Below are 25,450 nucleotides of genomic sequence, written 5' to 3' on the forward strand. Positions count from 1 at the left end.
TCGAGCATGTCCTGCGATGGAATTCGCTCTACAGAGAGAGAATGTGCGAACTGACGCTCTGTTTTAAGAGCACCGACGGAACATGCACTTCAAGACATATCTTTACATACCTGAGCAGACTATTGCAAAGATTCCAATAAAAAGCAAGGACCATAAAATTCCCGTCATCTTAGACGACGCAGGCTCACTTCGATAAGTAACCCGGAAAGTGCAGGCTTTTTGCTATATAAAAAAAACCCGGGCATTTCCGGTTGTCAATTATTTTGATTCTTAACTCTTGTGTTTAATTGGCTTTTCAAAACTCTCAAGGGACTTTTTAAATGTGAAAATTTAGGCGGGGCTTCAAAATGTGTGGGGAGAGAAGAAATTGCGACATAGGTAAACATTTATTGTTTTCTTTGCATAAAAACAAAAAAGCAACTCGCAAGCCTTTTGATCTTTTTGTTTGTAAAATGTTGTCATAAAGAAACGAAAGCACTTTGTTCCACTTTGTTCGCTTTTGAATAAACAGTATTTAAAAAATGCGAATCCTTCATTCCTTCATTGCAATGATGACGATCATCCTCATGTGGCTTGATGTCTGACTAGACGTAAGAATTCTGTCATTTCTTGACGGCTGTAACTTCCGGTTTCATGCTTTTCCAATTCCGGTGAAGGACGAGACCAGTCTGCTAAAAGAAAAGAAAAACCATAATGCTTAATGAGAACCTGTTATAGCCATCTACAAATGACTAGGACGCGATATATATCTTTTGCTCGGCGGAGAGATCGAACAAGCGAGCGAGCGAGCGCGCTGAAAACGCCTGCTTTACAGGCTAGAAAATACGGAGCAAAAACTTTATCTATTTGTGAAGTGATGTCAAGACCTGCCCTAACGCCTGGGTGGGATGGAAGAACTTCCTCTGCTTGCAGAATCAACAGCGAAATACGATATCTGAACTCCCTGCTACGTCATCTTGAGATCAAGCAAAAATATTGTTCATACTTTTTTCAGACCTGCATAAACGATCCAATTTCGCGCTTGCAGCGCTTTTTTATACTGTGTGAACTTGGGGGAGGTTAGCAAAGGGGGGGTTATATCCCGTTTCATGCACGAATTTTCACAAAATCCTAGCATCACATGTACCGTTTTAGCTGCTATAACGATGGTTTTGTACAACTTCACGAATCACGTATGTCTTTTAGTTGCTTTTCACACTTCGCACACTAATTTTTGCCTTCACACGTGTCACGCACCCTCCAGAGGTCAGGGGCGCTTATTGGACTGAACGGAGCACTTAATTCTCTTCATGAACACCCAAGGGTGTAAAACGTAAATTAACACTGAGTTTACTCGTTGGCCTTTGTCATTACGTTTGACTGCAGAAACATTACAAGCTCTAATTTCTGCATGCATAAACGGCATTTTAAAGTGTAAGATTCTGAACTACCCATTAACCGTAAACGACCGTGTGGGTCAATTAGCACGCGTGTTGCTCCTACTACAGTATTAAAAGCGCTGTTACACTGCCCACGTTTTGTTTAAGTTCGTGTTGCTCTTACTCCATGTTTCGTAGAACTCGACCTCACATTTCGTATAAGTTCGTGCGCTGTGACACTGTCCACCTTTCGAGCAACTTAAATATAAAGGAGCACCAAGTACGACAATCTGAAGACTTCCGCTCCAACTGCTCATTTTGCGTGTATTCTTTAAACCCTGGAAGACCCGGAAGGCTTTCGCTTCGAAGTCCATTTTTGATGGTTTATCAAGGTAATCGCCCTCAGGAATTCGTTGGCCTATTTTTATACCACTCGTACATTTTCGTTCTACCGTTCAGGGTGGCATATCAGGCGCGTTTGGTCCAGCCATTGATCGAATCATGTTGCATTGGCGAGGCGTTGGTTGTTTCCTTTCACAATAAATTTCCTGATGGTATGTAAATGAACACGACTTTTTGGTGAAGTCCACTGGAATTTTTTTGGCAAACTGAACCTCTGGAAAGGTAGTCCTTTTCACGTTGGAAATTTCCCTGTTTCCGTTCCACTTGCGGGACTCTTACAAGTTTCTTGTCTTTCTCAAATGTTCTAGACCTTAATTTCACAGCTGCATCGGCCTTTCGATAAAAATTGCAGCAACTGCTGATCAGCTTTCAGAACTATCCGAATTTGTCGCGACTTTGTCATTTACATTATTTGCAAAAAATTTCGGACGATTTTAATTTCGGACATAAGAAGTGTCCGAAAATAAAACCGTCTGTAATTTTTACAGTTTTACAATACACGTCCGAAATTTTCAAAGTGCAATATAAAATTTTTTTATCTCCAAAGCTCTTAGTTTCCATTACGAGGCGAACTTCATTTGAGACATTGCTTGATATAAGTAATGACTTGATAGAATTTACGTTATTTTCTCCACGGTATATCTCTAAAACTGGCCTTGAGTGTGAAGTAAAACTATCATTTTGCATATGTTGTTTCAGTGTAGTTCTTGAGTTATAGGAGTAAATTTACTCTAGCTACACTACTTGCAAAAAATTTCGGACGTTAAATTTTCGGACACTTTTTACGTCATTTCGGACAAATTTCGGACGCTTAGCTGAAACATCACGCTACAGTAGGTAAATTTATGCATTAACGAAAATACGAATTGGACTAAAACAACAGCTGTGAAAATGATAGCTGAACTGCTCCCTAAAGGGTTTTATGGATAAATCGACGAGAAAACAACACAATTCTACCAAGCCGTTACGTAGAATTCGCTCCAAAAATGGGTAGGAGCTTTGGAGCCACTTTTAAGTTTAATATTGTACTGTAAATATTTCGGACGCTTAAAACCAACGCTTAAAATCGTCCGAAAATTGTTGCAAGTAATGTTATGATATTTCATCACAGTGTCCGAAATTTTTGCCCGAAATTTGTCCGAAATCAAGAAATGAGATAAAGTGTCCGAAAATTAAACCGGTCCGAAATAAAACGTCCGAAATTTTAACGTCCAAAAATTTTTGCAAGTAATGTATTTAAATAGACGGTAGAATTTATATAGCAAAAAAACACAGAGAGTTTTGTCGGAACTTGATTTGAGTCTTTCCCACCTAAAATTTTCCATCTGTCAGCCGTTCTGGTTATGGGGCGCACGCGAGTTGACTCACGGAAAATTACTTTTACTTGAAAGCGACTATGAAAACAGACAGAAACACATGGAAAGTTTCTACAACAAAGAGCCGCTTACTACAAATTGGCAATTCACTTCATTGTGGATCTTCCAGGCAAACAATTCAAGCAAAAGTTGTGAAGAGCGGAACTGAACTAATCTTTTCGCTGCCATTCTCTATTTCTGACTCGCTCCACTTCTCTGTGTTCTTCGCATAAAACTTATGCACCTATCAATGGTTTGCCCCAGGATGGGGGGAGGGGTGGGCAACCCCAGGGGAATATGAAATTTTCAGGTCTTCAAATGTCCATTTCCCTACCCCTGGGTCTCCATTGAGAGTCAAATTCCCACCCCTGGGGATCACAGATCCTGTACAGTAATGTCAACAAACTCAGTTACTCACAACACTTTATTGCAAGGTACTTAGTGACTCTATTCACATAGTATTTACAGCAATACAAAATGTTCAATGCCAGGACAGGTAATCATCAAGTGGGGTTATTGCACAAACTTGGTGATACCATTTATCACAGACATCACACTGTATCCACTCTACAGTTTCAGTTCCATTACCCTCTGCTGGGTCTTCTTGCTTACAGTAGCCACAAAGTAAAGTTACTCTTTGGTCCGCTAGTTATTCAGCTTGTGTGGTATATACTAAAACAATTATTTACCTCAGTGTCGGTGAAAGTGGTGGCTTGGTAAATGTCCACCACTATTCACCTCCACTTTGGTGAAATAATTGTTAATTATTTTGTATTAAATTCAAAAGTTCAAAGTTGCAATCCAATATATGTCATCCAACTGATGCTAGTTGCTGTAATATGACAGCTGGCGTGTAATTAAGCAAAGATATTCCGGAATTCCAAGACTATTTCATATTTTAATATACATATGATTTTTCGATCTATTGCTATGTTAAAAACTCGTTGCAGAGCACCTAGTGAAATCATGCTAAGTAGGATGTAAATGTTTATGTATTAAAATAAGGTTCTGTGCGAATATTTCTTTCAAAATCCGACAGAAGGAAACACTATGTGTTACAAAACTTCAAGATAGATAACGGATGGGTGTTAAAAAACAACAGTTTTTACTTCAAAAGCATCAAGACAATCCTCACCTTCCGTTCTGCCATTGTGAAGAGCACAGCAAAACCGCGGGAAGCTCATCCAAATGACTTCTGGGCTTTTTCCAAGATGGCCGCTCGCTACCAGGCCCTCTCCACTTTCCAAGAAGGCGACAGAATCAAATTTCCCACCCAGGGGGATCGCTGTGGACATCAAAATCCCTACCCCTCTCTCCTCCGCAGAGGTTCCCAATGGGGCTTTCGTTGTAAAAATCCGCTGGGCAAGGTGGGTGCAGGCGCAAAAGAACGGGATCCACTGAGCGGGGGTTGTGCCTAAATCCTACCGCTCAGAAGGACAACCGAGGAGGACTAGGAGCGAGTTTCCGAGTCGAGCAGTTTTCGGAAATTGTCGGCTATTCCAATATGGCGGACTATACCAATCACATAATATGCGAATTGCCAGTGGTAAAACTATGTTGATCAACAAGACAAGTACGTTTTCATTTACCTGACATGTTAAGAATAATGTGTAGAGAGTAAAGCAGTGAATTGTTCGGCAAAATGCTGTATATTTCTTTAGGTCTCTTCCCGTCTAGTTCGCAAACCGTAAATTTGCACGCTAACATGACATTGTGGACGTCTTTGACTTAGGCACAAGAGTTTTTAAATACTTCTTTCCTTGAGGACAATTTTTTTATTGAGCTCTTGATTCGGTGGGTCCCCGAATTCAAACTTCCGTTGCCTTGTCCCTCTGGCCGGTAGGATCTTAAAAATACTACCGGCCAGAAGGACAGCTTGTGTATAAGGTAATTGGACTTAAGTCCATGCACAGTTTTATCTGCAGAATAGTTTGATACATTGCTCTTTAGTTGTATACCACACTAGAATCACTCTACAGTAATATTTTCAGTTTTCTGTGATCTTGTCCCTCTGGCCAGTAGGATCTTGAAAATACTACTGGCCACAGGGACAGTTTGTGTATAAGGTAATTGGTTTTAAGTCCATGCACAGTTTTATTTGCAGAATAGTTTGATACATTGCTCTTAGTTTTATACCACACTAGAATCACTCTACAGTAATATTTTCAGTTTTCTGTGATCTTGTCCCTCTGGCTGGTAGGATCTTGAAAATACTACCGGCTAGAGGGACAGCTTGTGTATAAGGTAATTGGACTTCAGTCCATGCCAGTTTTATTTGTAAAATAGTTTGATACAGTGCTCTTTAGTTTTATACTGCACTAGAATCACTCTACAGTAATATTTCCAGTTTTCTGTGATCTTGTCCCTCTGCCTGGTAGGATCTTAAAAATGCTACTGGCCAGAGGGACAGCTTGTGTATAAGGTAATTGGACTTCAGTCCGTGTGCATTTTTATTTGTAAAATAGTTTGAGACATTGTTCTCTAGTTTGATATTACACTAGAATTACTCTACAGTGAAATATTTTCAGTTTTCTGTGATTTTGTCCCTCTGGCTGGTAGGATCTTGAAAATACTACTGGCCAGAGGGACAGTTTGTGTATAGGGTAATTGCACTTAAGTCCATGGTGTCTGTAAAGGTCTATTCATGCTCTGTGGCCATTGCAATAATTCAATGAACATGACAGTATCTGTGTGGAAGTTTAAACTGAACAATGGATTTAGAGTGTTAATTTAGTGAGGGAAATTGTTATATATATGTACATTTACAACTGATAAAGGAAATATGGAGACTAATCCTTTGCAAACAAATTTAATAGTTTACTACTGATGACAACTTTTGAGTTCTTTTGAAGGTACATTCCTTCAGTTTGGTAGCATTTGCTGTAAATCTGCTTTTTCATCACTTCACGGAGAGAGGGAATGTCATCCTAGAAAATAAGACAAACATGGTGAATTTCTGCAAGAAAGTGTTATATAAATAGGAGATGTGTAGTTTTGTTCCAAATGATGTTCCATTACTTTGTCATGTGATGATAAGTGTTGATACTTACTTTTGATTCAAAATACCTGGTTGAAATTAGGAGTTTCTCCTCTGCTAAGGTGCTCTGCAAACTAAACATAGATAATTAAGCAATAAGTTTAAAATGTATCACCAGCACAAGTGGTCAGTTAAGGTGAAAATGAACACTTTGATTTGAATTAACTCAAGCCAAGCTAATTATTTAAAGAGACATGGTAATTGATGGAATATGGTATTTGCACAACTTACCATACAGACAAAGACGCCACAATCATAATCATTCTTTTGCTTTAGTGTATCCTATGTATAGAGATTCAATTAAAATGTGTAAGAAAATGTTCAGTCAAAAGAGCTAGGGCTTGTGTGGACTAAGTGCAGACCAAGAGTTTGGCACATTTATATTACTGTAAATCTAACTATCTGGCATATAATTAACTGACATCATTGCTACCATGTTGGATGACCATTAACAAAAGAAGTAGCTTTATTGTTCTTGTCATCCAACGTGGCTGCCAGAGTCTTTGTCACTTGAATTTCTTGGGAGTGGTTGCAAACTACCTATAGAACTTTCTTTTTTACCATGGGAAAGTGATCCTTCCAATTGTCCTCCTTGTACAGCTTTCCTCTTTTGCTACTTTCTTCCTTCAGAAAATCCCTAGTCACATTTTATCATTGAGGCATTGGTTAGTAAACTGATCTTGAGGGACAATAATGCATTTTCATAATATTTCTTTGTTTTACAAATGGATTATTGGAAAAGATACCTGACTTTCCTGTAGAATAATTTATTGGCTGTAGCTGTCTGAAGTGAATCCCAGTAAGAGATGGTTCTTGTTGTCATATCTATGACCTAGGAATGGCATGTTAGTTACTTTTTTTATGAGTTAATTCCCTTCTTCCCAACCTTCTTAACTTTCAAGGATAGAGGGGAGAGGGTCAAATAGTTGATTTTGATATGCAACATACTATTTCCATAAGAAACTGTGAAGTATATCATACCCCAAGTGTCCAATGACCAGGGAGATGACAAGGTATGAAAACCTTATCAAAAGCAAATATGTTGGTCTGATGAGAAAAAATAGGAGACATAGTAATAAGTATCGACAGCATTTCTAAGGGAAACTGACTAGCGCATGGCAATATATCAGATACACTTACCTTCTTTGTCCACCTTGTGACCCAGAATTGGTAGTTTGTGGGCTCTGGAAATAGACCCGTTTCTTTTTGACAAGGTCTGCCAGTCTGTATGGAATAAGACAGGAAAGGAACGATTTATCGCAAAAATTAACGCCATCTTTAGCAACAAAACGAAGCGAAGAAGAAACCGACCAAAACTTTACCTCTTCAGCAGCAATAGTATACATTACAATTTAGCGACACTGTACATTACAGCATCAGTATTAAGTGACTAATCAACTTAAACAACCCCTAGTAATTTTTTAAATAGTGCACTGATCTTTTGAACCAAACTCTTTGTCTACTCTCTGAATGATAAATTTACTTATGGTGTCTGTCTCATATTCAGAAATCACCCTGCATACTTCATTGTACGTGGACACAAACATTTCTTTATTGGGAGGCAAAGAATCTTGTAAACTAGTTGAAGAATCCATTTTTCAATCTCAAAACATGGCTTTGATTTGATCATGACCACAGGGGAATTGTCCGCCTATTTCGCGCCAATTTCATCACGTGTCATTTACTAGTTACTGGGGGTGAGAGATTATGAACTATGTTAGCCACATCATAAGGACCCCTATAAGCTATTTAATGCAACTGTAGCTCTATTTGGTCCATTCATTTATAATTATTTTTTGTGCTCTGACTAAAAAATTCAATCGGGTTCCGTTAAGTTGTCGTTTAACAATCTTTTTTTGGGGGGGGGGGGTGTGGGTGGGACAGGGGGTCAGAACCTCCCGCTTCTCATGCCATGTTCTCCCGCTTCCCATACCTTTATCTCCCGACTCCCGTCCTCGTCCGTTTTGGTCCCGTCCCCTGTAAATAAGGAGACTGAAAACACATACTTGTCATTTAGCTGCGCAATCCTGACATCCTAAGTGACAACATTTCACGACCTATGATGTGACCACCGTGAAAGGGTTTCCAATGTTACCGCAAGTAGGCCTCAGTTTTTCAGCCCAGGGGTGAATTTTCATGTTCCCTTCAGTCCAGAAGTCTCAAAATAAGCTCAATGGAAGTCAAAAAGCATTTTGGATTCTTGTGTTTGAAAGTATTTTAATGCTTAATAAACGATTCTCACCTACTTAGAACTCTCACTTCCTGCCCTTTCCTCTCCCACCCCCTGTCGTTCTCCCACACAATTTTATTCATGGGTGCAGAAATATGCAAACTATTCAATCTGATTTATTCCAGAGTAACTGGGGTTACACTGCGTTATTTAGAAAGCTTCATTTTAGACGTGACTTATCCTCTGCGCGATGACTTAATATACAGGACGGAAATAGACTAGAAATGTTGCAATGAGTAGCTTTGTGAGTATGTCAGGTCAGTGTCCTTTAAGCAGTACGTTTTGGTTAAATAAAGGATTTCCTGAAACCCATTTTTGTTAGTGGAAAACACCATTCACCAAAACAAAAGATAGAAGGAAATTTTTGTTACTTTAATTTCTGTTTATTCCATACACAACAAGAGGATCTGTTAGATCTTATAACCGCGCTTTTAAAATTTAACTGTTTTCTTAGTACTACAGTCGCAACGCAGTGCATATTCCAAAGCAATCTTTGATGATTCATTGATTACTGTAGACATCACAGCACTTGATCAACACAAACTCTATTATCGCACCATCAGTCGTAGCCGTTGTGACATCTCCGATGACGTAATAGTCTTAATCTGGAACTTTCTTCGGGATATGTATGGGCATGAAGATACGAACACTATTACAAACCGCTTTCTTTCTTTAAAGTCACAATTAAATTTAACTGTTTTTTTCCCTTGAGTTAAGGGTTAGCAAAGAAGTCACACGAGTCACATAATTCAAGAATTGCGTTATCTACGGCTATCTTTAGTACGGTGGTTATTTCCCTATCAATGACGTAATCTTCGCACGTTCTGACACGTTCTTTGCTTGGCTTGCAAATATTTAATTTTGCTTCCGATCTATGAACTCGCTGCGATGAAACAGTCAAAGGATTTACTTCATTTGCCTAAAACCGCAAGAAATACTGGCAAAATTACAAATAAATTAATGACCGTCGCTTCTGCCGAAATAAACTTGCAAAGTAAACGCGATCTTATTTGTCACATAGCGAAAGTGAAAGCTGCAACGTCAGCGCATTCCATGGCTGACGTAATACCTTTTTTCACCGTATTTATTATTCCCTTTAAATCCAACGCTTTGATAAAAAAAAAAAAAAGAAAATATATTTTACCCACAAGAAAGAAAACAATATCCGTAAAATTGTCCGTGTATTTATGTTTTCACAGCTTCTGGCGGAAAAACATCACACGTTCCGTGACTCAAAGTTTGGCCGAGCGGAGGTCTGCGTCTGGTCACCGACAAAAAAAAAATAAATAAACCACGGGTAAACCTAGAACCGCGCTTGGCCCATGGCCGCGCAGTTAAAAAGTCTGTCTTACGCTAGGGAACAGTATCCAACAACTCTCCTGAAGAGATTCTTCTATCCTTACACAGAGTATTAAAGGCAGAAATATGTTTCATTAAATATTGATTTCTACAACTTGAACCCACTGGACATATAAGAAATGTGTCCCACTTGGAGTGAATGCAAAATTGATTTTATTAAGGCATTGAAATCAAGTGTCTGATCACCTTCATATAAATGCAACTCCTCAATATTCTAGCCTGCTTTATGACTTAAGAATAAGAGGAATGCATCAAACTATTCTGGACTTAAGTCCAGTTACCTTATACACAAGCTGTCCCTCTGGCCAGTAGCATTTTTGAGATCCTACCAGCCAGAGGGAAAAGATCACAGAAAACTGAAAATATTATTGTAGAGTGATTCTAGTGTGGTATAAAACTAAAGAGCAATGTATCAAACTATTCTACAAATAAAACTGTACATGGACTTAAGTCCAATTGCCTTATACACAAGCTGTCCCTCTGGCCGGTAATATTTTCAAGATCCTACCAGCCAGAGGGACAAGATCACAGAAAACTGAAAATATTATTGTAGAGTGATTCTAGTGTGGTATAAAACTAAAGAGCAATGTATCAAACTATTCTGCAAATAAAACTGTGCATGGACTTAAGTCCAATTACCTTATACACAAACTGTCCCTCTGGCCGGTAGTATTTTCAAGATCCTACCGCCCAGAGGGACAAGATCACAGAAAACTGAAAATATTACTGTAGAGTGATTCTAGTGTGGTATAAAACTAAAGAGCAATGTATCAAACTATTCTGCAAATAAAACTGTGCATGGACTTAAGTCCAATTACCTTATACGCAAACTGTCCCTCTGGCCAGTAGTATTCTCAAGATCCTACCAGCCAGAGGGACAAGATCACAGAAAACTGAAAATATTACTGTAGAGTGATTCTAGTGTGGTATACAACTAAAGAGCAATGTATCAAACTATTCTGCAGATAAAACTGTGCATGGACTTAAGTCCAATTACCTTATACACAAGCTGTCCTTCTGGCCGGTAGTATTTTTAAGATCCTACCGGCCAGAGGGACAAGGCAAAGGAAGTTTGAATTCGGGGACCCACCGAATCAAGAGCTCAATAAAAAATTGTCCTCAAGGAAAGAAGTATTTAAAAACTCTTGTGCCTAAGTCAAAGACGTCCACAATGTCATGTTAGCGTGCAAATTTACGGTTTGCGAACTAGACGGGAAGAGACCTAAAGAAATATACAGCATTTTGCCGAACAATTCACTGCTTTACTCTCTACACATTATTCTTAACATGTCAGGTAAATGAAAACGTACTTGTCTTGTTGATCAACATAGTTTTACCACTGGCAATTCGCATATTATGTGATTGGTATAGTCCGCCATATTGGAATAGCCGACAATTTCCGAAAACTGCTCGACTCGGAAACTCGCTCCTAGTCCTCCTCGGTTGTCCTTCTGAGCGGTAGGATTTAGGTACAACCCTGAGCGGGGCTCTCGCGGCCGCTCTCGCCATTTTATTACGCCTGCACTCACTACGTACAGCGGACTCTCCCCACCTAAAACCTGTCAGAGCCTCTGCGGAGGAGAGAGTCCCTACCCAGGTAGAGCCTCACAAAGTCAAATTCTCGTGGGTTGCCCGGCCCCCTCCCCCATCCTGGGGAAAACAATTGATACGTGCATTATATTTCGGAAGTTCCGCTTCGCGTCGTTCCACGATTTTTCCCTAGCTGACTAGCTACCCCTCTCTCGCTTTGTTTCACGGCATTGTTCGGCATTATTTCGTCTCCTTTCTCTATGCCGGACTCGCTCTACTTCACGGCATTGTTCATTACTGTTTAGACTTGCCACAAGTACAAGTCGATCTTTTCCCAATCCTTGACTTATTTATCTCCCTCGAGCGAAGCAAGAGTGCAATCTTCAAGCGAAACCAACAGGCCAGGGAAGAATTATTGGAAAGGACTTTTAGTAAATCAAAGTACTGTTTTGCCTCCTTTCCCTTGGCTGCGTGCGGGAGGATAGGCTTCTGCTTCTGCTTTCGGGAACACTCTTCTCGCTTGAAAAAACTCTCTTTCAAAACGGCTTTCGAAGTTAAGTTATGCTATTTCCCGCCAGAAAAACGCGGGCTGCCCCCACGTACGCGCGATTTCCCGCCAAGAATAGCCTGCAGAACAGGCGGATTAGCGGGATACACGAGAATTTTTTTTGTCTCGCGCTTCGCGCTCGTGTATCGCGTCTCGCTCACTGCCCCGCTGATCCGCCTGTTCTGCAGGCTACGCCAAGAAAAGATGCCAATTCTTGAGGTCCCCTGTTCGGGTTACCTTGAGACTCTCCTCCCCCTTCCTCAGAGTCTATACGGACCTCGCCAACCTCGTTCCCAGGGTCATCTCTCTACTTTCGAGGAAGAGAGAGGTCCCTGATATGGTATAAACACTAGTTAATGTAAAAAAGTGAAAATGTAGTGTTTATGCAGTGGTCATTGGTCAATAGATCAATTTCGATATATTGAAATTCAGCCTAACACAATAGACTTCAGCACGAGGCTCTGGAGAATAAACCCCACAAACTCTGCAGTTATTCCCCAGAGCCTCATACTGAGGTCCATTGTTTTAGGCTGAATTTTAATATATCGAAATTGGTCTATTCGCTTAGTCAGCCAGTTCTCAGGCCAGTAATAGGCTTACAAATCTCAGAACAGTTGGTATTTACAAGCATGACCGAGGAGTTGAAAGAAGACCGAGAAACAACTCTAGCTTAACAGTGGTCCGAGTCGAACTTGAACTGATCTGAACATACAACTTATGCAAGTAGAATTGGTTTGGTCCAAACTTTTACTAAATGCGCTATTTCGAAAACTGTGAGGTGTTCACGTGCCTTTTTCTCCGGCCCTTCACAACTCCTACCTTTAATTGGTTTTCGAAAAAATACAACAAAACTATCAACAGGATATTACAAGGCCGGGCGACTGGCGACGCCTAGCGACCAACTATGCAAAACTGACCGATATCCAGTAAATATTGTAGTGTCTCTTTCGACTGAATTAGGTTTATATATAGATTAGATATGTTAGGGGTCAAGAAAAGTCAAAAACAGAATAACGCCCCGGAAAAGTCATGTCGGTGGTTGAATTCCACTGGTGGCAGGATGACTAGAAAAGAGTCAGGAAAACGTCCGCGCAACCGGGGAGAGAATTACGACAGCACCGGTCGAACGGCGACAAGCCAACTTGTCTTCCAGATTGTGAATCTCGAGGTTACTCAGATTAGTCATGATACCATCTCTTGGTATCAAATCGCGAAGGAAATTGAGCTTGCTTATGTGTTCGTTTTACCAATAAGAGGATTGCATTTGAAATGAAGTACAAAGACAGAACATGTACGTCAAAAATCACAGGTCTATACATAGCTGAGCTGGCCAGTTCGAAGATTTCAGTTAACAGCAAACACGTTTTAAAAAAATCTCCGTTAACTCAGTTGCAAGAAGCGGTCTTATTTCGGAAGCAGAATACTCAAGGAACACGCGAGGTTTGATCAGGTTTCTACGACAAACCCGCGCATTTCCGATTGACATGTGACAATTCCTCAAGGGTTTATTTTATTGCATGGGGGTGTAAAATATGTGGAGAGAAACTGAAAATAAACACTGCGACATAAAGAAACAATTCAATGTTTATACTTTTCCCTATAGACTAAAAGCAGCCATTCAAATGCCTTTTGTTCCATTTCTGGGTTGTAAAATGTCATAAGCCAAACAAAAGCCCTTTGCTGTTATTTGTAAGGTTAACCGGAAATAGATGTTATGCTCTCAATTCATTTTTAGTAACGATATCTTTATAAACTTATAGCAAAGTTATGATTGCAATTATTTCCAACCTACGCAAGGGAAAACCGCAAAATAGAACGACAGATTCTGAGACGGGTTGGTTAAAAAAATAAAAAAAGACTAGGCGAGAGACCCTTTGCGAGGGATTCTTTCAGTAATCAAACTCGACAGTCCAATGCGATGTTGTACTCTTACTTTGGGGAGTGATCAAAGATGAACGACCCGAAATTTTATTATGGTACGCCGGGAGAAAATTGGCCACTTTCGATAAACATTAAAATTCAGCTTGATAGAGAGGCCTAGAGGACTCAAACAAAAGAAATGAATAAACTAGCCCGCGAAAACAGCCTTCCTTCTTCGCTCCCGGCCCGAGTGGAGTTTCGGACGGCTGTCTTCGCAGGCTATGAATAAACATGGTCGTTCAATTTCCTTTGTTTGTGTCCTCTAAGCTTCACTGCCAAGCTGAATTTTAATACAGTCGAACCTCCGGTTGCGACCACCTCTCCTCAGCGACCAGTTTTCCAAAATACCAAAAGTTTCTAAGTTTGAAAGTTTGAAATTTTCTTTTGCTTTTAACCTCCCGTGAGCGACCACTTGACAGAAATTGGATAATAAGGTGCTGTAACATTATCGCATTCCTGGGTAGTAAAAGAGACGGAAATTTCTCAACGGGAAGTACCGCATTTTTCTCGAAATTGATTTTTCACACGAATAAAACTTTTAAAACATGGGTTAAGTCTCTTCAGTTACCATATACTGATGACGCAAACTTTTGACCCAATATGGTCTAAGCTCTCGTACGCGACCAGGCTTGACATTTTGGGTGGTCTTTTACGAGAGGTTCAACTGTATATCGCCAACGGTCTATTTAAAATGGCGGTCTATCTAAAAACCGATGACGTCACGATAATAATGTGATTTCCCTGCTTGAGGTTTCCCCAAATACAAATCCAAAATGACGGGTGATTGTGGCGTTTTCAAATTTCTCCGGCGTACTGTGAACGGGGCCTGCAACGGCTTCTTCAGATAGTGAGCCTGTAAAAGAACCATTGCTAGACTTTCTGTAGTTTGTTATCTGAGTACATATTTAGCTATATTTATACAGGCTTAATGGAAATTACTTCTGGATTTTAGAGTATTTTCTGCAGTGATAAGCGCTGTAAAGAATGATGTAGATGACCTATCAGGCTAGTCTCCCAGGTAAAAGTCAATGTAATCTCGTAGTTATCCAGTTTATAAAATCTCGTATACACAACATTGAAGACGAAGAATCAGTGTCATCTATACATCCATAGCTTCTACTTCTCCATCCCTTGACTTGGAATGAGTAAGTTCACGACGAACTTCAGGAGTAATCTATAAAAAAGAAAGTTAAAATTAAAAGAGAAGGAGGAAAGTTGCCCTTGGGTGACTTGGTGGAGCCACAGATTTCCAGTGGAAACACACACTGGTAGCCTGCTCTAGGATAGAAATGTCACTGAACACGCGTGAGGTCCGCACTGGGAAAATAATGGTCGAGTTCTTTTTTGGCAAGTTCTTGCAACTGAGCGCGAGGTCTATAAACATGCGAAACAAAGAACTTGACCAATGTTTGTCAACACGTTCCGAACAAGCTAGTGCAGTAAATGTAAGTATCGCCTTTGGGCTCGCCTGTGTCGTTGGCAATAACTGCTCAGTTGTTACTTTAGTGAAAAATCAATGCATCGATTCTCGGTAAACACGCCCACCAAGTGGAGAGCATTATTTGCGTTTTCAGGCCGATTTTGTGAAAGTTTAATGACTCAACTTGTTTGCCAGACATACAGGAAAAATGTTTGAACTAACTATTCTTTCCCCTTGTGCAGTGTTCTGGAAAAGCATTTCGAAAGTGGTCCATCTAAGTGGTGTGTATTGCAAAATTCGTACCACTCACGCGGCTAATGTACCTTTCTTCATCATGGACCACTTTGCCATTCATCAAGCGCATTTACAAGCAACTTTATTTCACCCCTTCCATTGACCCTTTTCATCACAATACGCGAGCCCGGAACAGGCAATATCCTGGTGGCTATATCTACACGTTTCACTGGAATATGTGAAACTACTTTCCTTTGAAAAACTTTTAAAATTTTAGTACTGAACTAGTGACAGTGGTGAAAGTGTAAGGAGCGGTGGCGAGTGCAATGAACAAGTGGTCTAGGTCGTAGCCTTAATCGGGATCATTGTTTTGTGTCCTCAGGCAAGACACTTTACTCTCACAGTGCCTCTCTCTGACACCTACGTGTATAAATGGGTACTGGCTAATTGATGCTGGGGATAACCCTGCGATGGACCAACTAGCACCCCATCCAGGGGAGGAGTAGAAGTATTCCTAGTTGCTTCATCCTATGGAAAGCTGCAGCAAGATGAGACACTTTGCCCCAACACACAATAAACCTCACTACGCCAATCTTCTGAAAATCCACTAAACCTATAGTTATGACTCTCAGAAATCCAACATGGTCAAAAGGACTAAGAATTCAAGGCCCATAAGCTAAAGTCTGCATGGGGCTATCCCAGTTTCCATAGCATGAAGTGACTAAGAGTACCTCTACTCTCCCCCCCCCCCCCTCCCCCTGGATGGAATGCTAGTCCATTACAGGGTTACCGGCAACCTCCAGCATTTTCATTGGTATCCATTTATACACCTGGGTGGAGAGGCACTATCAGAGTGAACAGTCTTGCCCAAGGATGCAACACAATAGCCCTGGTTAGGGCTTGAACCTGGGCCACTCAATCCACAGTCCAGTGAGCTAACCATCAGGCCACTGTGCTACCAAAATCGAGGCACATTAAACAGTGATTACCTGAGTGTGAACATGCACTTTACATAATTCCATCAGAGCATCTTTCTGTTCACTGGACACATCCTCCTTATATCTGTAACATATGAAATGCGACATTTAAACATTTTAAGATTACATGATTATCCCAGGGCAACAGACACTGTCAATGTACGGTCCCAGCAGGCAAACATTACCTTTGTACGAATGTCAATAAACTTTGATGCCAAAGCACTGGGAGAGTACGCTGATCGGATAAAAATCTGATTAAAAAAAGACAACAACAACAAAGAATGAGATAACCTATGAAAAATGGGTCAACAAACTGAAAAAGAATTTTCACGAACATCTGAGGTTATGCTCACCGGAGAAAGTGATACACAACAGCATCTATCACTCTGTATGGTAATGCATATTTCTTGTCAAAAAACTGCCGCAAGAAAATACTGTTTGCACCTGAAAACAATAAATGAAATGTCGAATGTGAGTGCCGTTAAAATTTTCCTTTCTTTACTACATGACCTAGAAGACTCTTATAATCTAAATAATTTAGATTATTATTGTATCATTTCCCCTGTTTCTGTTTTTGTTTTTGTTTTTTTTTTTTTGCTTTCTTGCCTAAATATACATCGTACATGTCACACAAAAATATCCTAAGAAACATTTTCTGTGATTTTTATATTTTTGCAGAAACCTGGTTCCTGATACTCCTGGTACAGTCCGACCCTGGTAATTCAAACTCGGTTATTTCGAATTCCCTGGTATTTAAGACTCAAAACCACATCCCTTGAATTTGCTCTTCAGTCATTATTTTACTATCGGCTATTTCAAACTCATGCTATTTTGAACTATTTTTCGTTTCCCCTGAGAGTCCGAAATAGTGGGGTTCTACTGTACTTTAGAAATGAGAAGGAATCTGAGGAGAGTCACATCTCAAACTGGCTTGTGGGACTGTTAATGGGGTCAATAATCATTGTTTGTTTTGTACCTAGTAACGGCCTCACTTGCCCCAGATTTCTTTGTATAACACTGAATCATGTAACAGCAAGCTTATCCCAGGCTGCCATAAATCAATCATCACCTGAATAGTCCATTTCAGCAATCTTCAACATGGCTGCACTTGAGTGAAGAACTGGTATACTGGTCTTGGAGATTAAACTTCCAACAATGATAGCCTCACGAAGGGTACATGTTCTTGTCTGTTACAAGAAAGAAAGCGTTTCAGAACACAATCACAGCAAACTCTGCTTCTAATTCTGATGTCCAAAACAATCCAGGCCATGCAGACTGTGCAATAAAGGCCGAGCTGAGTAATTGCATCTTGACAATAAATCTCTCAAACTCATTAATAATTCATCAAGTTAAAACAAAGAAAATCACAACCGTGAAGGAGGTTTGGATACCTGGTCTTAATTAGCATAGATTTTGACGATTTTACTCCACCGTTTTCTCCTCAGTTTTTGTTTTGATTGAGACGACATATCAAACACTCGAGACAGTGGTTCTTTGGCTGTTCAAACACCTCGAATTTCGTCAAAAATACTCCACTGCATGTCTTATTTTCAACTCTCTTCTCGGTGGTTGGATATCCCGATGAAACACTGTCTCTCGTGTTTGATATATTACATTCAGACAACAAAAACAAAAATGTTTGCAGTTACATGCATACATAGATTTATACCAGTCCTTCAGACCACAAAACATGCACAGAGCAGAGATAGGAAATACAATGTTGGCAAGAGCTGTGCCCAATGACAAAAATAACATGACATAGTAACTAGAACATACATGTACATATACATGTAAGTTGCTTGTATACTAAATGTACTAACTAAAGTTAACTTTCTTATGTTTCAAGGATCGAACTGGAACTACCTTGTACAAACACAACAGTTCACCATCCAAAATGTGGAATATCAAAATAACAGCAATATTGCACACTGTATTATGCAAATTCTCCACATTAACCTTGTAGCCTTGATTAGCCGGTTTCATATAAATCCCACAAACATTATTATATGGCTTACAGTACTAGCCTGGGTGACAAATACACACAGGGATATGTTGTCAAGTGAATTACTTAAATACACATGTATACAGTATGTAATAATACAACCTTATGTTTTACCTCACACATGGGTAATAAAATTCCCTTGAAAAAGGCAGCAGGTTTGAAAAGAGCCTTTTTTAAAGACTGAAACAAAAAAACAGATTAATTCAGTTCAGAAATGAAAAAGTTTCGACCCAGTAAAATGTTCAGTTTGGGGCACTTTTCAACAGTGGTGTAAAAAGTAGTTACTCTAATATCCAATTACAAAGGATACAGGCAATCCAATTAACCAATCAAAACTCGAACTAAATGCATGTTCCTGAAGCTTGGGTGGGTCATGATTTTACTAAGTTCTGATTGGATGAAAAGATGGTGCCAGTTTTTCAAGCTGATCATGTTGCAAAGTAATGCAAACCAATTACTTTTTGACACTCAAATGGAAACCATTCTAATGATGATTCAACAAGTTGTATTAATAAAAGTGTCTCACCATGTAGAGATGGTAGTTGAGTCTCTTGTACTCTGCAATGTCATCTCTCACCCTTGGCAGTAACACTAAATTAAAGAACCTAATTGGAACAAACAAAAGATATTAGTTAATTCTAAAAAAATTGCGCACTAGCAAGAAAGCAAGGACAACTCACTGAAAGTGGCTTCTTAAATCCATTCTCCACAGCATAAAGCCACAGGGAATACACTATACTGCTAAAGGACCTCTTCCCCCCCCCCCCCCCCCAACTCCCTCCCAAATTGTTCGTATTCAAACCAGTGTATATGTATTGTACAGAGAGAAGTTCTTCCTTAATATTACAATAATATAAAATTCTGTTGAAATGTAACTGGTCAGTCTAGTTTGGCTTGCCCAGTCAGGAAGTACACTGAGTGTTTTGTTAACTTATTAGTATAGAAATATATTCTACAATGTTGTTGTTTATTCACCTGATAGTAAGGTAGTAACCAAACATTGTTTACCAACACGGCAACTTATCTAATCAAAGATCCAGCTTCATGCAACTTGATCTTAATTTGTTGGATTGTGTGGTTCCAGAAAATATCCATAACCCAGCCATGCAGGGTTTTTTCCAGGTTGACCCCCCCACCCCTCAGGATTTTCCGTTCCAGGGGGCTTGACAGTACTCCCCCCACCCCCTGGAATTTCCATGATTTTTCTACTTGGGCCCCCCTACCCCCTGGAAATTCCGTATCCATAAAAAAACAAGACTTAATTCATTAATTGTAATAAAATTTAGCCGCAGCTGTTTATAGTTATATTGTAGACAACGACGTACTTTTTCATGGTAGACTGCACAAGCAGCATGTTCCTTCATGTCATGTTAAAATGTTTGAACCGATGTTTAAACTAATAAACAACTGACTTAGAAGCGCCTCACTCCCAAATGGCATAGTAGCTGACTTTTTCTTCATTAAAGGAAGTTTTCATATAAGAATCTTGGAACGTACATAAAGCTCTTTCAAATATCCAGTCAAAGTTTTAATTTACCCATGGTCAAAACAACATATCGAATTACTTTACACACGCAGTTAAGTTGTCACGCAACATTTTTTCAAAACAGCTGTTTCCCAAATGTTGCTTTATTTTTTTCTTTTACCAAAGGAATACATCAATTAAGTCATACGCTTTGACTCTGTAGTTTGTAAATGATAGTAAATTCATTTTATACCTTAGTTTTTTCAATTGTCATACATTTCATACGTGAAACATGCATTGTTCAGTCGGTCTATAAATGACTGAATGAAATCTCGGCTACCACTCCAATTACAACGCTCCTCGCTGTCCCTGTTTACATATATAGTTCAAGACAAATGGCTTTGAATTGACTTTGCTCACTTAAAGCAAACTATTAACTACATGGATAACGATGAAAAATATGTGATAACCTAGTTACGGCAAGTCCGAAACGGGGAATAATTTTGTACGAACATCACACAAAATAAACAAAGTACGAATTGCATTTAATTGATGGCATGATTAATGCTGGAAAAAGCATCTGAGCTGCATTTAAGCTAAATACAGCACAATCTTCAAAGTATAAAATATCATCAACTTCATTGTTCATGTATTGCTGCACCTCTTCGTCAGCATTTTGTTCAACTTGACGTCCAACAAACACGATACTCAGGATTGCTGTCGGTCATACGACGTCGGAAGAAAAATGGAAAATATATGACAAAGAATCTAACATTTATTTCTCAACGGATGGAACATTTCTGTTTGTTTGGTTACCTGAATCAATTGGGAAAGTACAGTAGTGTTCATTCAATCGCATTTCAGACCCACTGGAAAGAAAACTCCTTGAGTAGCCCCCCTCCCCTTCGGAAATTTACCTCTTTCAGACCCCCCTACCCCTCAGAATTTCTGTGACCCTCTGTTGGGGGGGGGGGGGGGGGATAATGGATATTTTCTGGAACTACACTTTTTAAAATCAAAGTGCAACATTCAGTCCAAGAAAAAAGTTTTGTGTGTTAATTTGAGTGGTTCCCTGAACAAACCATTCACCTACAAACAAACCTCTGAGCCATTTTGACATTTAAATTTGACACAAAAGTCCTTGTGGCCTGAAACATGGCTGCCGCACTCCACTTATCCGGTTCTGTCAAATACAACACCTTTAGGGAAAGAGAATGAGTGTCACAAAGTCAATAACATCAGATGGTAAAATTCCACACTGCCAGCCATCACATACATTTACATCTAGAACTCAGTGTGGCTGTTATTGGCCAAGCTAAGTAAAAGCATTTACACCATATTGAATCGAAACTTTGCCTCATTGGAATATGGTAACTGTTGAGACCCCATGCACAAATGCCAATGCAAAGTTTAATTCAGTCTGTGAAAAGTCAATTTGCAGAAAAAAATCTGGTTCTTCCATTGAGAAATTTCCGTCTCTTATACTACCCAGGAATACGATAATGTTACGACACCTTATTATCCAATTTCCTCTCTATTATCTGTCAAGTGGTCTCTTACCAGAGTTAAAAACAAAAGAAAATTTCAAACTTTTAGCTCTCTAAGTGGTCGTGCTTGCTTACAAAAGGTGGCTGCTTACAAGAGGTTCCCAATGTAGTGATTTGACTGGGAAAGTTCTGGTATTTTGAGAAACTGGTCGCTGAGGGGAGGTGGTTGCAACCGGAGGTTCAACTGTATTACCAGCCAATATAACAGTGATTGAAGGACATACACAAACTCATTGTTTCAGAGTCTCATCTTGCAGTCTTAAGTTTTGAAATACAAGTTAGTAGTTTCTGGCTGGACATTATCATTAGATCATTTTCATTCAGACTCTCAAGACTACTAAGACTTAATTTGCCCGCCACCAAGCCAATGATCTCCCACTATCACTTGTCCAAGAGCAAATTTTACTCCCTCGGGCAATCAGACCTGGGATTTTTCTACCCTCTCTCCTCACTTATGTGCATTGAAATCTCCTGACATGTACTAAAAAGTGAATCAATTTCACACTTACATCTTCCCAGTTTGTCAGAGATGGTATAACTTTGAAAGCCTTGGGCAGCTTTCCAGATCGGTATTTAGCCAGGATTTGTCCCACTCTAAAAAATGTTAAACATCAAGAATAAGAATGACAATGCCTTTTAGTTTGCTTGTACATTGTAGCTCCAAGTTTAAAAAAAATTGGAAGTATGTCATCAATAAAAATGTCTAATTATTTTTAGAATCCTTTGAATTTTCCTGAAGTCAAAATGAAAGTAGTACCTTACACTACTTTACACTCACCCTTTAAAAACTTGAACAAGCCTTTCATCCATCTGAGGAGCTGTGGATCTCTCTGTTATAGAATAAATGGCAATTAAAATTCATCAATATGAGCTTATAAGGTGATGTAATGTAATGTGGTAAATAGAGGCAATGGCCTCAAGAATAAGTTTGGCTTTTTTGCCATCTTACAGTTAAACTGAAAATAACAGAAGGATAAATTAGAGTAACAAAAAATTCTTGGTGTGGATTTTCTTAACATTGGCACAACACTTTTACAATGAATGTTGGATACTGGTGCTAATGGCAATGATTTGTATTAGAAGAATTCAAGGAACCTAAGGTTTGTGAATACAAGACAGCCCCCTCTTGCCCAGTTGCTTTGTATTTAATACACCTATTGGAAAAAACACTGAGCATTATGTACCAGACATCTGTGACTCTATTTCTGTCTTCTTGTCCTGAATTTTTTCCATTATCACATCGGCCAGAGTTCTTCTGGCAGGTGTATCTTTAGACATGAATGCTTCAAATGCTTGTTCATCTTCTTCATCAACTTCCTTCAAAGCAGAAATAAACTCAAACTATTGAGCAAAAAGTACAATTTACATCATCATTTTAAAAATGGTAAGCATATGCATGATTTCTTGGGGTGTTTGTAGTTTTAGTTTAGTTTAGTTTGCTCTATCTTGGGGGCGTTTTTTAAAAAAACAATTATTCCACTCGCACCTGTTGGACTTGAGATGATTATAGCCAACTTGGTGCTACACTCCTTGTTGGCTATCTACCATCTGATATCCAATGCATGCTAATGGAATAATAATATTGTTAATTATTATATGAAAGTACTGTACAAAACTAAGACTTGTCCAGGGACTTAAAAGTGAGGTACCTAACTTACAAGTGCACTGTGATAACAAAAAACACCAAGTTAAATAAACTCTAAGGAACTTCAATTTGAGTGGTCCACTGTGAGCCCTTATCCACAGCATACATTTTTAAGAGTTACAACCATCCCCACAGTTAATTTATCAGAGGTTTGTCTCTGGCTGTGAAAAGGTTTGGGCAAAGTAAGTAGTGAAAGCATGATTACTTACAATATTTTCATAGAACTGTTTACTGGCCACTGATGCCGTATCATCGTCATCGGAATCTAACTCATCAGCCTCCAGGTTTTGTAAATCAGGCGGACCAAGCTTTGTCTGTGCTGTTTTCAGTGATTTTCTTGAACCAGAGCTCACTCCAAACTCTGCTTCTAATTCATCTTGCTGTTTTCGAGCCTGTTCTAGAATCCTTCTTGATAGTTTTTCTTCAACATACTACAGGAAAATCAAGTGCAAGAAATTTAAAACCTCTACTGATTTTAAGATATTTTACTAATGCACTAGTTATTTGAACGCTGTGTCTCTATGTCTGGCAGCCGGACAGGATTCTCAAAATATTCCTTGTCCAGCAGTCAAAATTAATTTTTAAAAATTTCAGTTAAAAATGTCAAATCCTTGTTTATATGGTTCAATACTAATTTTGGTCAGCCTGGCACCCGGTATGTTAGGATTTATAACGTAGACTATTATAAAATGACCAGTAGCCAAAACATTTGAATAGCACTCCGGTTAGCCTAAAAACCACTCCGGTTAGCCTAAAGGGCATTCCGGTTAGCCTAAAAAGCACTCCGGTTAGCCTAAAAAGCACTCCGGTTAGCCTAAAAAGCACTCCGGTTTGCCCGAATAGCACTCCGGTTAGCCTAAATAGCTCTGCGGTTAGCCTGTTTACGGTTAACTTTCAATAATGCTAAGGGTAACTCAATATAGACTTAAAAAATTCTGAAAATTGCCGGTTGTGGTGGTGCAGTGTTCACCAGTATCGCTTACCAGGCCGTCAACCCGGGATCGATTCCTCTTGGGGTCGCCTGTCATGAGTTTCATTTAACGTTGTTTTACTTTAAATAAAAAAATCTCAAAAAGTCTCACTGCCGGACACGAAGTATTTTAAGAAAACTGTCCGGCTGCCGGACATGTAGCCACAGCGTTATTCGCTACCCCTGTATTTGTACCCCTGTATATGATTAAAAGTACTAGTTTGCCATTGCTGATTACGAGTGTGAAGATTGCTATTTCTCTGACTGGAAATAGTCAAGATACATTCTGGCAGTAATGACTGGGTTTCTTCAAACTAGAGCGGTTTTCAAGTGAGTGTCGTAAAACAAAAACCAAACCAATTACTTACGTACCAGTCAGACTACTCAGCCAATCTCAAACCGTAGCAAAACCAAAACCAAAACCAAAACCAAAGGTAATTGGATGATTACTTTCGACATTCAATTGAAAACCGCTGAGTAAAAGGTAAGCTTTAAAAGAGGGGAGAGGAACGGTTTAGGGAGGAGGGAGAAACGGCCAAAAAAAAATAGGAAGGAGGGAGAAAGGAAGCAAAAAAATAGGGAGAAGGGAGAACCAGAGCATAAAAAGGGAGAAGGGAGAATGTTCTCCAAAAAATGTGACATGAATGTTCAAGGCCTTACCGACCCACAGATGAGGGCAGCTTTGGCCACGAACTGCAAGTTAAAGTGTATTTAAGAGTTCTTGCTTGTAGTCTCAACAATTTCAAGCCTTCGACCTCCCCTTGGGTCCCTGGGGTCCCCTTGTGAGTCTTGTGAGGTCATTATTTATACACCATACCCAGTCTTGGCCGAGCGGAGACGACAGCACTGATCTGCCTGATTTCCGGTCTTTTGTGACTTCTTTTGTCTGGCGTCGGTTTTAGTGGTCTCAACGAATTTGAAGTTTTCGGAGTTTTTTTGAGTATCAAGTCTATCAAGGTGAGTGAATGTTATTTTAATGTGAATGTTTTCGGTGTTACGGAAGATTGTTTTGAAATTGAATCACGAAAGTCTCCTTCCTTCTTTTTTTATTATCATTATTTTAAGACTATAACGCTGCATGGTTTATGACCTGCCACTGAAAGTCATGAAACACCAGAAGAATTAACACCCAGCAATGTGAAATAAACTCTACAAGTTCAGTGAATTACACCTGATGCATAGATTGATTTCAGGCCATTTAAACTTTCAGTTCAAATGAAATCGCTATTGTTGAGGTCTCGAGGATCAAGGTCAAGGCGATAGTGAGTACGAAATGTCTTGCATGTGGACCATGTGTGTGTTTAGGTCTGTTTGGGCATCACCAAAGAAACAAGTAATGCTTTCCAATTCGGTGTTTTCATTAGGTTCCCATCAAATAAATGTATAGTGATCATGAGCAACATGATCTTTTTTATAGCCCTTGAAATCGCGTTTTCGGAATTCGATCCATTC

General features: G+C 39.4%; 3 protein-coding genes and 1 long non-coding RNA gene across 8 annotated transcripts in view; all 4 read right to left on the reverse strand.

Moving 5' to 3' along the window:
• Positions 1-218, reverse strand: part of LOC110051236 (uncharacterized) — a 53,746-nt gene extending 53,528 nt beyond the window's left edge. For all 4 annotated transcript variants that reach the window (XM_089278247.1, XM_089278246.1, XM_089278245.1 and 1 more), the window contains exon 1: positions 111-218. In XM_089278247.1, the coding sequence (XP_089134373.1) occupies positions 111-168 (58 nt within the window). In that variant the 5' untranslated portion in view covers positions 169-218. The remainder of the gene's footprint in view (positions 1-110) is intronic.
• A 141-nt stretch (positions 219-359) lies between these two features.
• LOC149098310 (uncharacterized) lies at positions 360-5,154 on the reverse strand. 2 transcript variants are annotated; one of them, XR_016203841.1, is made up of 2 exons: positions 4,251-5,154; positions 360-668 (listed from the first exon to the last, which is right to left on the reverse strand). It is a non-coding gene; the product is annotated as an uncharacterized LOC149098310 (long non-coding RNA). The 2 variants fall into 2 exon arrangements; XR_016203840.1 differs by having other exon boundaries at positions 360-671.
• Positions 5,155-5,196: 42 nt separating this feature from the next.
• LOC149098311 (sentrin-specific protease 5-like) lies at positions 5,197-11,314 on the reverse strand. Its single transcript, XM_089278248.1, has 9 exons — positions 11,052-11,314; positions 8,086-8,144; positions 7,293-7,376; positions 7,134-7,199; positions 6,899-6,984; positions 6,714-6,789; positions 6,384-6,434; positions 6,182-6,226; positions 5,197-6,042 (listed from the first exon to the last, which is right to left on the reverse strand). The coding sequence occupies exons 1-9, from the start codon at positions 11,248-11,250 to the stop codon at positions 5,905-5,907; spliced, it is 804 nt and encodes a 267-aa protein (XP_089134374.1). The 5' UTR covers positions 11,251-11,314; the 3' UTR covers positions 5,197-5,904.
• Positions 11,315-13,384: 2,070 nt separating this feature from the next.
• Positions 13,385-25,450, reverse strand: part of LOC110051246 (bystin-like) — a 14,728-nt gene continuing 2,662 nt past the window's right edge. Inside the window, exons 2-13 of the mRNA XM_089277713.1 lie at positions 23,238-23,459; positions 22,568-22,700; positions 22,162-22,213; positions 21,893-21,977; positions 20,938-21,035; positions 18,898-18,976; positions 18,486-18,551; positions 17,439-17,556; positions 16,723-16,813; positions 16,555-16,620; positions 16,382-16,454; positions 13,385-14,912 (exon numbers count right to left, since the gene is read on the reverse strand). Coding sequence (XP_089133839.1) covers positions 14,838-14,912; positions 16,382-16,454; positions 16,555-16,620; positions 16,723-16,813; positions 17,439-17,556; positions 18,486-18,551; positions 18,898-18,976; positions 20,938-21,035; positions 21,893-21,977; positions 22,162-22,213; positions 22,568-22,700; positions 23,238-23,459 — 1,158 coding nt within the window. The 3' untranslated portion in view covers positions 13,385-14,837. The remainder of the gene's footprint in view (positions 14,913-16,381; positions 16,455-16,554; positions 16,621-16,722; positions 16,814-17,438; positions 17,557-18,485; positions 18,552-18,897; positions 18,977-20,937; positions 21,036-21,892; positions 21,978-22,161; positions 22,214-22,567; positions 22,701-23,237; positions 23,460-25,450) is intronic.

The sequence above is a fragment of the Orbicella faveolata genome, unplaced genomic scaffold (assembly GCF_042242905.1).
Source record: "Orbicella faveolata isolate gen_17 unplaced genomic scaffold, um_ofav_v1 contig_46, whole genome shotgun sequence".
Lineage (NCBI taxonomy): Eukaryota > Metazoa > Cnidaria > Anthozoa > Scleractinia > Merulinidae > Orbicella > Orbicella faveolata.